Here is a 12436-nt window from a genome sequence, read left to right on the forward strand (position 1 = left end):
GCATTAATTTAATTCTATTTTAACTTTTGTAGTTTTGTACTTTTATTATCTGCCCTGTTCACCGCCCTGAGTCCCTAGGGAGAAGGGCGGTATAAAAATTTAATAAAAACTAAAAAAAAAACTAAACTAAACTATTTACACAATCGTAAAATGCCTGCTGGGCTTAGCATGGATTCGCAGGTCATCCCGTTTCAAGGGCGTTGTTTTTTTTTTTTTACTCATCCTGCCCAGCAAAGGGTTCATCGGCATCCGCCCCCACCCCAGACGGGCGCTTCCGACGGTCGGAGCCGGACGCGCTGGGGCGGATGCGCTTACTCCGGGACTTACTCCCGATTTACTAATCCAACTAACCCACCATATCCATTGACACCCGAATAAGGGGACAGACTCCCGACACCGGCTTCCCACCTGCCCGCCACTGCATCGCGTGAGAATTAAAAGCAGTTCCCGGAGCACCACAAGCGACTCGGGTGGAGGAAAGGTGACGCGCGCCCAACCGGAGGCGCGGGAGGCGGAGCTGCCCCGCGGGTGCGGCCGGCAGATTCCCGCGGGGTGGGTGGGGGTGGGTGGAAGGGAGGGGCCGGCTGTTGCCGCCCCGCTCCTCCGCCAGAAGGGTGGAGACTCGCTCAGCCCCCTCGGCAGGTCCCCGGCTTTGCCCAGCTCAGTCCGACCCGGCCGAGCGCGGCCCACAACTGCCCGCCAGTCGCCGAGGTCCGCTCTTTTTTTTTTCTCGCCCAGCCACCATGGCAGTTCCCGTCTCCAGTTCCGACCTCGGCTATATCCGCACCGTCTTGGGCCAGCAGGGCCTGGACGAGCTGGACAGTTCCACGCTCGCCTTGCCGTCGAAGCTGTCGGCCGAGCGAGCCAAAGCGCAAAAGTCGCTCCGCATCCAGCGACAAGTCCAGCAGACTTTGGCCCGGAAGAGCAAGAGCTCCCTAGTCAACGGTGAGTGCCTCCGGTCGGCGGGGAAGCGGCTTCCCTGGGCCCTTTTCCCGCCGTCCTCCAGCTTTTCAGCGGAGTGAATGATTGTCTTGGAAAGTTTCCTTCTCCTTCGCCCTTAAAGTGCGAGAAACGCATTTTCATAACGACTCCGCTACCTCCTTTTTTATTTCACGCGCAGTGTGAGAAACCTTTATTTTATTTTATTTTTAAAGCCCCCTCCTTGCGCAGGTCGTTTTATTTATTTATTTATTTTATTTATTTAGATTTATATACCGCCCTTTCCCGAAGGACTCAGGGCGGTTTACAGGGCATTTAAAAAACAGTCAATACAAACGTTGAAACAAATTAAAAGAGATTAAATAGAACCCTGAGAAAATTAAAACCCAGTTAAAATTAAAATAAAAATATTCTCAGCCTGGGCCAGAGAGCTCTTCAGATCCCGGCGGAATGAAGTTTGTGCTGTTATAAAACTCTCCACAAAGGGCCAGGGAAGAACCTGATCAAACTTCAGGAAAACTTTGGTTGGAACAAAAAGGGTTTGCGGAGTTTTCTTGGTGTGCTGTATCCAGATGAGTGCCTCCGCTAACCTCTTGCAGCAAATAAACTAACTTTCTGAAACTTTTAAAGTTTGGACTGGACTGGACTGGAGGTGTGTGTTTAAAACTAGCAAAGGCACCTGTAGTGCAGTCTCTTGTTAAAGGGAACTTATAATGTTGTAGAATGTGCAATTTAACGGGTAACTTTTACAGCTCATTAGCAATCTTGCAGTTGCTTTAAAATAGGACTGGTATGTGAGAACCAGCTTGGTGTAGTTGTTAAGTTACCAGGTAAAAAACTAGGAGACTGTGAATTCTAGTCCTATTTTAAACAAAAAGCTGGCTGGCTGACCCCTCTCTCTCAGTCGTAGGAAGGAGGCAATGGCAAAACACTTCTAAAAAAACCCTTGCCAAGAAATCAGCAAGGAAAATGACAGAGAGTGAAGTGTATGGATGACAAGGCTATTAATGGCTACTAATTGTTCTGTTAACCAAACTATAAGATATAGTGTGTTGACTGCTGGGGAACCCAAGCTGTTTTCTTGAGATATACTATATGTCTCATGATATTGTGGGAACATTATGCTGGTCTAGGCTTAGGATAAAGCAGCCAATTCTGTAGGTAGATAAATCCATAATTTCTATCCCACCTTATCTTCAGAAGTTTAAAATAGCCTAGATTATTTTCTTCTGCCCCTTTGTTCTGTCTTCTCAACAAGCCTGTGAGATAGGTCATGCTGGGAAGGAGCATCTGATCCAAGTTAACCAATGAGCTTCTTGGCTGAGTGGAGAAATCTGAACCTGGGTCTCACTAAAGTAGGCAAATATTCTCAATTTGTATCTCTATTAACAGTACAAACCATAAGGATATTCTCCCTCTGTTCCTCCATCCTGTCTTACTGTCTTCCTCTTTCAATTTCATATATATTATTAAGTCACCTTGTCAGAAAATATCCCAAGTCACTGGCAGCTGGGAAGCATATAAAGTTAATAAACCATTGTTAACATCCAGGAAGGAGCCAGTGTCTATACCAGGGGTGTCAAACTCATAACGTCACATGATGTGTCACGACGTATCGTGATTTTTTTTCCATTGCCGGCAATGGGGTGGGTGCGGTTTCGCCATAATGCACCCGTCCCGCAGGCTGGTAGTTTGACACCCCTGGTCTATACAAAACCATCCCAGTTTAAGGTGGGTTATTTTAGGTCACTGCAATCCTTTTTAGATGTAGTGGGATGGACCATTTTCAAATTTATAATACACCCAAGTTTTATCTTTCATAAGGTCAACTGATAAGCATCTGTTGTAGAATACAGGCAGCTACACCACATTACAAATTTTACTGTTTGCTGTTATATATTTAAAAGAGAAGAGAAAGTTAGAGACACTGAAAAGCTGTGTCCATATTTATAATACATGAAATAAAACAACTGAATATTAAAAATTGGTTTTAATGTTATTATTTCACTTATATATCATACACTACATTATGTTTTGTGACAAATACAAAGTTAGAAATGAATGAAATACTATTTTACTACTCTTGGAGTGCAGTCCCCATAGTATCACATATCTACTGTGATCACTAAGTCAACAAGAACTGCACACAATTAACTTAAAAGGTTTTCAGCCTAAGCTTGTATACAATCATTAAAAATAGCCACCTTTTCCCTATCTTATATAGTAATAATTTTAACCTTTGGTACAATGATCCATATTTTAGGGTCATGGACAATTCTAGTAGTTGTACAGCTAATCCTCGATTTACGGCCACAATTGAACCCAAAATTTCTGTTGCCAAGTGAGAAATTCGTTAAGTGAGTTTTATGATTTTTCTTGCTACAGTTGTTAAGTGAATCATTGCAGTTGTTAAGTTAGTTAAGTGAATCTGGCTTTCCCATTGACTTTGCTTGTCAGAAGGTCACAAAAGGGGATGACATTTATTGATTTTTATTTAGAAAAATAATTTGCTGCCCACCTCATACCCAGTGACTCTGGGCAGCTGACATGACCCGGGGACACTGCAACCCTTATAAATATGAGTCAGTTGCCAAGAATCTGAATTTTGATATGTGACCATGCAGATGCTGCAACAGTTGTAAGTGTGAAAAATGGCCCTAAGTCACTTTTTTCAGTGCCGTGGTTGTAACTTCAAACAGTCACTAAAGAATGCTTATAAGTTGAGGACTACTTGTATGGTATTAAGTTGGGAAAGACTAGAGCAGCAGGACCATATTAACATCAGTCAATAAAGTGGTTTTTATCACCACCCTGATTTTGGGGAACTGGTGTGCTTTCTCCCAGAGGCATCCTCAGGGGAGCCTTCACTTGTGCAGTTGTGAGCACCATCTTGAATTTTTGATGTCCCTTTTTGATCCTTTCCCGCTACTGTTTTCCATGGCTGTGTATGGATCTTTCGTGCAAAAGGAAAATAGCTTCTTTAATTTTCCCCCACATCACCCACCCTAATACTCAGAAAGAGACCATACTAATCAACTAAGTCATCAGACTCTTCCCCTCTGCCTTGAAGTTTTAGTATTAGGAAGTCAAGTGATATGTGTTTGAAATATATGAATCAAGCCTTTGAGGGTAAATTTACTTGCAGCTATTGTTTCAGCCTCCATATTATCCCTTGGCAAATATTATTTTCACTACGTGGTATGTGTTTATTATGAATGCTTCAGTGAAGAAATTGGAGATAGCTATTTTCATAACCTGCTAAGAACAATGTATAGTACAGAATTGCATAAAGCATGATTGGTCAAGAATCGAGTAAGGAATATATTATCACTCCTTCTTACTGAAATGTTTGAAGACTTTTTTTTCAAAACTCTTTGAAGCTCTGGCTCTTTCATTCAAGAATGGAAGCTTGTCTCTATTAGCTGTTTCTCTAAACATAGAGACTGAATGTTCCCCCAGGGTGACAAGCTTATGACTAATGTCTTTCACCAGATAATTCTCCAGTCAATCCAAGTATATCTTAGATACACTCCTTGGCCTGAAGGTACCTACCATAAATTAACCTACCTCTCTTTCTCCTCATGTTTTATCTCTTTACAACATAGGTAATTGTAAGGGGTTTGCATAGTATACAGCAGGGGTAGGCAACTATAGCCCCTTTATGATCTGTGAACTTCAGCTCCCAGAATTCCTGGCATGCTGGCTCAGGAATTCTGGGAGTTGAAGTCGACAGATTGTAACAAAACCATAGTTACCCTCCCCTGGTATATAGGCTGTTCCCCTGGCTTTATCAGCCTCCCAAGGTTACTATGATATGTTATAATTCATATTTCCTTCCTTGTTCAGGCCAAAGATGGATAAAAAGATAGCCAAAATGTCTGTCGTGGCCTGTAGACTTAGATGACAAAACTCTGTCGCTGCCTCTGACTGGAATAAGGCAGGTACCCTAATTCCTTTTAACTGAGAAGTTGAGATAAATTTGCTTTGCGACTTTAGGTTTAGGGTTATTTTATGCGACTGTATGCCATTTGCATGTGTGTATGATACAGTCACTGGCCAAAATAAAGCAAGATTGATTGATTGATATAATCCCAAATTGTAGGAAGAATGCTCTTCTCTTTGGAATATTGCAAAGAAAGTGAATCTCTGCATTTAGTATTTTGCAAACTGGACTTGGATTGTTATGATTCTTCACTGAAGTTTCCTTCTTGGTTCTTATAGTTAGCGTGTATGTAATTTGAATGTCAGGTTAGTCTTATCCTAGTTTAAATACCCAATCACGGGATAATTTTCACTTAGCTTCGTAATATCCTTCATTCAGATTCAGGAGCTTTTATGAACTCTTCTAATGGGTGGTTTGTTTAATAAAGTAGGGTTAAAGGCCACATGACCTAGGATAATGTGTGATCCAAATGATCTCTTAAGTTAACTTACATTGTAGTGTTTGTTCTAAAGATAGAACAAAGTGGAAAGGGAAGGACTCAGGATTATGATCAGAGGAACATTGAGCTATTAAACATTTTTCTTAAAAAAAAAGCTGAGATTTCAGTAACTAGTTTTTAGACAGTAATTGACCCCAATATTAGGATTTGAATGATTTGTTAGTTAATCCAAAGCCATGTATATCACCGTGAATGGATTTAATGTGTGATTCTGAATCCACTGTAAACATATGTATTATGATTTGTTAAAGTTTCTTCCTTTGTCCTCCTCAGCAGTCAGGTACTAAATGGGAAAGTTTTTTTTTACAGTTGTATTAGTAGAAGTCTATCTTCTTTCTTTGCTGACAGTATTCCACTTCCTCAAAGATTTCAGCCAGCATTTGATTTGCAAAAGCATTTTTTTTAAAAAAAATCATAATAGTGAGTGTTTATTAACTCTCTCCTGAGCTTTTCAGTTGACTGCCCTTTACTTACCTTTTATTTAATGCAATGCTTTTGCATTGCGCATTTCTTAGTGCAACAGTAAGTGTAAGTGCTTTAAGTAAAAGGATTGTCCATTGGCTCATTTCCTGATGGATATATTTGAAAGTGTGAGTGTTTAATGAGCACAGGACCTATCCACCAGTGGATTTCTTAAAGGAACAGGTAGCTGCCTGAAGGCAAGAACTATAAATATTATGTCAATAAATCCTGGAAGTAACTATAAAAGTGGCAGGCTTAATATCATAGTGACTTATTATTATTATTATTATTATTATTATTATTATTATTATTGTTGTTGTTGTTGTTGTTGTTGTTGTTGTTGTTGTTATTATTATTATTATTATTAATCACCATCGCACAGTCAGCCAGATGTTCAGACTGGATTTGGCATTTTTGTCTACCTGTTGAGCCCTTACCAAGGACCTGGGATAGGCAGATGTAGATGTTTGAATTGATGGTATTGCAAATATTGTCGCAGGATGGAAGCTGTTCCTAGTAAGGCTGCCTTTTTGCAATTGACTGATGATGAATTTGTCAGTGCTAGTGGTGTCCAAGTGATGCTCCAGTTGTTTTGTGCCTTTTACTATTGGTACTACCCTTGCTTGCCTTTGCCACAGTCATCCTATTTCTATTTGTAGGTCTTTGTTGTTGTTGTTGTTATTTACTGTATTAACGGGTTATGGACATATGATCTCAAGAGTTTTATCTACGTCTGCAAAATTTCTACAATAGCAATAGCACTGAGACTTATACATCGCTTCATAGTGCTTTAAAGCACTCTAAGCAGTTTACAGAGTCAGCATATTGCCCCCAACGATCTAGGTCCTCATTTTACCCAGAAGGATGGAAGCCTGAGTCAACCTTGAGCCAGTCAGGATCGAACTCCTGGCAGTGGGCAGAGTTAGCCTGCAATACTGCATTATAATCACTGTGTCATCACGGCTAGATAGTATGAAATATACTGGGCTTCTATTAAAACGCCATGGGTACTTTTTTAAAATTAAATTTATATGTTGCCCATCTCACTATTGAAGCAAATCTGAGCAGCTTGCAAAATCTTGAAGGTTTTGACACAGAGACAGACAGTAATGGTAATTGTGATTAAATGTGCTCCCACTATTGTTTTTATCCTGGCATTACCTAGCTTTGGAATATGATATATGATGCACTACATATTGGTTGCATAGCACTCTGCACTATTCTGATGCCTGCAACACCTAGCTTAACTTTAAGATTAGTAAAAGTATCTGCTCTTACCATCACAGAATCTTTATATATGAAGTGAACATCAGGATATAGGCAGTCTCTGAAAATAGACCTAAATGAGCCCTATACATTCATAGGAGACTGGACACAAATTGGTGATCAACTGTTATAAATTATTAAACAGTTCTCCTTTTGTTCAACTGTTAGGAAGGGATGAATCATATGAGATATGAGCTGATATAAATATAAGGTGCTGTACTCTCTAGAAAGCACTGAGACTTTTCAATATTGGCGTTCTTTGTGATTCTTCATGACAACAAAACCGGATACAGATAGACAACAATTGGGACCAGAACTGTCATCACCAGGCAATATGATTGTTAAAATAGTCACACCCGATTTTGCAACTTGTTTTTGCCACAGTTGTAAATGGCAATGATGTGACTCTTGGGATGATGCAGTTGTCATAAATACATACCGGTTTCCAAGCACCCAAATTTTAATCACATGACTGGGGGGGGGGGAAATGCTACAGTGGTCAAAAATGCCAGTGCAATTGTTATAAGTGGAAGGACTAAGTCAGGGGTCTTCAAATGTGGCCCTTTTATGACTTGTGGACTTCAGCTCCCAGAATTCCTCAGCCAGGCACGCTAGCTGAGGAATTCTTGGAGTTAAAGTCCACAAAAGTCATAAAAGGGCCAAGTTTGAAGACTCCTGGACTAAGTCATAAGTTCACTTTTTTTGAATGGCTAATAAACAAAAACAAATAGTCATAAGCTGAGAACTACCTGTAGTAAAGAAAAATAAGTTGCCTGTTTTGTGACAGTCGGAGGGTATAATTGTCAGTTGATTCAATCTAGGAGAGAGAAGTACATTTGTGAATAATTCTCCATTGTTTGCAGACTCCAGAGCAAAGATCATTGAAAAACATGTCTTTATCTGAGGCTGGCCAATGAGCGTGATTGAACATTGGCATTGCGCCTATAGGCAGAAATAAATCTGACAGAAAGATGTAATATAAGTCTCTTTCAGAATATACCTATAATTAAGAAAGTCCAAAAGCAGTTTAATTTTCTGTGAAGCATTTGCAATTTATGTTTAGTGGCAGAAGCTTTTGGTTTCCTTGTCACTTTTTCTACCTTTTAATTTCGGATCATTTTGCATTGTTGAGAGGCTGCTTTCTGAAGACTGTAATATCCATACAGTAATTCCTCTAAACCAGGGGTGTCAAACTCAATTTCATTGAGGGCCATATCAGCATTGCGCTTGCCCTCAGGGGGTCAGGTGGGTGTGGCCAGGGTGGGTGTGGCCTACTGGGTGGGTGTAGCTAGAGTGTGTATGGCCTACTGGGTGGGCATGGCCAACTCTACATCATTGGCATCAAGGGTGCCTATGGGGGCCTGGGCAGGAGTGGGACAGATCTGAGGGGGTCTAGCAGAAGGAGGGTCTCTGGGCCAGGGCCAAGGCAGTGGGGGCCGTTCCCTCACTGTTTCCAGGATGGCTTCACGGGCTGCATGAAACCACTTCGCAGGCCGGATCCGGCCCCCAGGCCTTGTGTTTGACATGTCTGATCTAAACGCTAGAGTAAATGTTTAAAGAACTGTGTAGTGATTGAAGTTCCTTAATACAGGAACTGCATAATTATACATTAAAGTGTGCTTTATTGCACATGCACCTGTTTGAAATTAAAAGACATTTGACCACAAAGTAAGACCTGCAATCCTCAAAAGTAATCATCTGTACATGTGAGTCTGTTTCAGGGATTTCTTTATACAGAAATGAATTTTTATACACAGAGATCAGTTCTTTTCCTGCATAATTCTTCAGTTTCTAAAAATGTGACACCAAACTACATACCTGACATTGTTAATTTTCTATACTGCATAAAAGAACAAAGGTTTTCTGTTTTATATGAACAATTAATTTCAAATTTACTTGAGCAAATTGTGTATGTAATCCCATGAGGACTATACAACTAAGAAATTAAAAACAATTATTTTTTAGGAATGTTGCTCTGTTTTCCTTGGTACATATTTTTTTTTGTTCCAATATCTCTGTTGAAAATTGCATTTTTAAGGCAGTATTTAAAAATATTTTCTTTCATTACGTTCAATAAACTGCATATTAAATATAAAATGTTGCTTTATTTTTCTTGGAACACTGGAATGTTTATAGATCAACCAGGCTCCAATTATTACTAACTAATATCTTTTGCCAACAAATCCATCTAACTGAATAAACAAGTGTAGTAAAATGGTTTTAAAATATGGCTTTTTGTTTATAGATTTATAGTTTAAGGGATTTAATTTCTTGATCTCAAATCCATGGTTTAAGAAGGATGAATGAAATGAAAGGAAGGAGAGAATATATTATTGAAGACATTTCTCAGGATTTGCAACAGCTGGATAATAATGATCTGCTTTCTTGTGAGATTAATGAACATAGTTTGAAACATGAAAAAATTTAGGCTCCTGACATTGAAACTTAATGGCAAAATCCCAACATCAAATCCTTTTTAGAGCACTTGTTGTTTCTTGTGGGTGGAATATTATAAGCTAACCATTTTGTAGGAACCCTAATGATAGACTTCTGGTTTTCTACCTCTGAAGACAAGGCATCCAGCTTTAAACTGATAAGATCCCTTCCTTTTTACTTTGTAATCTAATCTCTCTACTTTGCCTTTGTTCTAAATAATTGCTTTTCCCCTGAGTGAGAGGAAAATAAATAAAAGAAGGTTTTCTGGCACCTTAAAGACTAACCGATTTATGGTGACACAAGCTTTGCAGGAGTGGAAGCTGCTTCATCTGATGAGGCAGATGCTAGTCTTCCCTCCCTCCCCCATAAAGTTTAATTTCTAAGATGCCATACCAATGCCTGTATGCGTGTGAGAGAGTTTGCTGCAACAGATTACGGTGTTCAGGAGATACTATTGGTATGTAAAGAAAATTATCCAAGTTTTATGCAAAGAAAGTTACCCAAGACCCCACTTACCAGATGCAAAATGCTATGAACCCAGATGAGTTCAGGATAACCTGATTAGATCAGATGTAAGCTCTTGAAAAAGTGTCTACTAATTTGTAGTAGACGAAGTTTAGCAAGATGAATTGCTAAACTAGAGTGGCTAAACCGTATCAAGACAGGGAAAGCCTTGGTGTATTTGTAGGCAAACACATCAGCTTATGTTTAAATTGGATCGGTAGTTTCATGCAGAGAAGGAAAAATATGAATTGAAGGATAAATGACACTTGTGCGGCAGGAATCTGCTTCTGTTTCCCTTGATTGTTGAACCTTGAAACAATGCAAATAAAGCACCTTGATTGTTTTGTCTTTAGTATTTCCAATGAAGACTTATTTGGGTAACTAATATACAGCTCTCTTTAGCTTTATTTTCGTAAGGGAGTTTCACTCTATTGCCTCTCACCCAAATCATATGATTTGTGCTCTGGCAAAGAGAATGAAATTATTTTTGTTGTTGTTGTTAGTTGCGAAGTCGTGTCCTACCCATCGCGACCCCATGGACAACGTTCCTCCAGGCCTTCCTGTCTCTACCATCTTCTGGAGTCCATTTAAGCTCACGCCTACTGCTTCAGTGACTCCATCCAGCCACCTCTTTCTCTGTCGTTCCCTTCTTCTCTTGCCCTCAACCGTTCCCAGCATTAGGCTCTTCTCCAGTGAAATTATTTTAAGAATAATTAATAAATAATCTGTAGTTGCCCCAACAAGAGGGAATACCTTCCATGTTGCTGCGGGTTTACTCAGTCATCACTGACCACCTTTATTAATTAGGGATAACTGGATCAGGAGTTTGAATAGCACTTGTAGAAAGGTATTTGGGCATTTTCCAAATAGTGGATGTGCACTTGCATATGGTCAGCAACACAATGCTCACTGTAATGGGATGTGATGCAGGGAAGAGAGCAGTTGTATCTCAGGCGCTCCTAAAACTCTGAATACCATTTATGTGCAAAAGTTCTTGCAAACTGGGTAGTGTGACATTAAGATTCAGAAAGAGGAAAAAAAGATCATCACTGAAGACACTTCCCAGAGGCAAATATGGTTGTGCCTAGAAGTAAATGGCAAGGCATCGTAGATTTATCAGGACACAACGCCGGTGGGCATCATGCCACTCAAATCAAAACTCTTAAAAACATCGAAGTGAAAACTGGGGTGATTGCAGTAGGTCCATATCCAAACTACATAATGCCAAATGCTACAACATAGCAAAAATAATTTCTTATTGCCATTTAGTAGTCATTTCAGTTTGTGAAGCCAAGGTATAACAATCTAGACTAAGGTCAAATTAGGTATGCATATGTATATGTGTAAATTATTTTAGATCTTTATATATTAGCCGATTATAAAGGAGTATTTAGGGACTACTGTTGGGGTAGACAACCTTCATCTTCTTTCAGTCAGTGATTATACTTATTGCCCATTACCTTGATTAAGATAATGAATATTTAAGATGTAACCTTAAATTTATAATTGCAGTGTTGGTTAACCACTATTTATCCATAAAAACCTTTCTTAAAGATCTTTACTTTCTAACCTGATGCTAGAAAATACAGAAGCACCATCACAATTACCAGCATTAACCATTTTGTCAGCCCCTTGCTACAGATAAATAATATGGGCAAACAACACAGCAATTTATTTCTGTGTGAAATTAGCCACATTATCCTTCATTCAGATCCTGAATATCCCATTTTTTTCTTGTTTTTGAAAATGCAAGATTGAATCTAAGATTTTCCATATATAAAACATATATATATATAGTGGATGATCACTTAACCACAAACCAGCAGTGTGCAGAAGTAGCCAAAAAAGCTAATACAATCCTGAGTTGTATAAATAGAGGCATAGAATCAAGATCACGCAAGGTGTTAGTACTGCTTTATAAAACCCTAGTAAGACCACATCTGGAATACTGCAGCCAGTTTTGGTCACCATATCACAAAAAAGATGTTGAGAGTTTGGGAAAAAATTCAGAGAAGAGCAACTAAGATGATCAAAGGCCTGAAGATTAAAACATATGAAGAACAGCTGTAGGACTTGGGTTTGGCTAGTCAAAAGAAGAAATAGGGGAGACATGATAGCAATATTCCAGTATTTGAGGGGTTGCCACAAAGAAGAGGGGGTCATGTTATTCACCAAAGCACCAGAGGGCAGGAAAAGAAACAATGATTGGAAACTGATCAAAGAGAGAAGCAACCTGGAATTAAGGAGAAACTTCCTGACAGTGAGGACAATTAACCAGTGTAATAACTTGCCCCCAGAAATCGTGGGTGCTCCATTACTGGAGATTTTAAAAAAGAGATGGTATAGCTTCTCCTGCTTCAGCAGGGGGCTGGACTAGAAGACCTCCA

At 39.5% G+C, this 12436-nt stretch overlaps 1 protein-coding gene across 1 annotated transcript in view; it reads left to right on the forward strand.

Moving 5' to 3' along the window:
* The first annotated feature begins 578 nt into the window (after positions 1–578).
* Positions 579–12436, forward strand: part of PKP2 (plakophilin 2) — a 66423-nt gene continuing 54565 nt past the window's right edge. Inside the window, exon 1 of the mRNA XM_083365163.1 lies at positions 579–945. Within this exon, the coding sequence (XP_083221289.1) occupies positions 744–945 (202 nt within the window). The 5' untranslated portion in view covers positions 579–743. The remainder of the gene's footprint in view (positions 946–12436) is intronic.

The sequence above is a fragment of the Vipera ursinii genome, assembly GCF_947247035.1.
Source record: "Vipera ursinii genome assembly, chromosome: 6".
NCBI lineage: Eukaryota > Metazoa > Chordata > Lepidosauria > Squamata > Viperidae > Vipera > Vipera ursinii.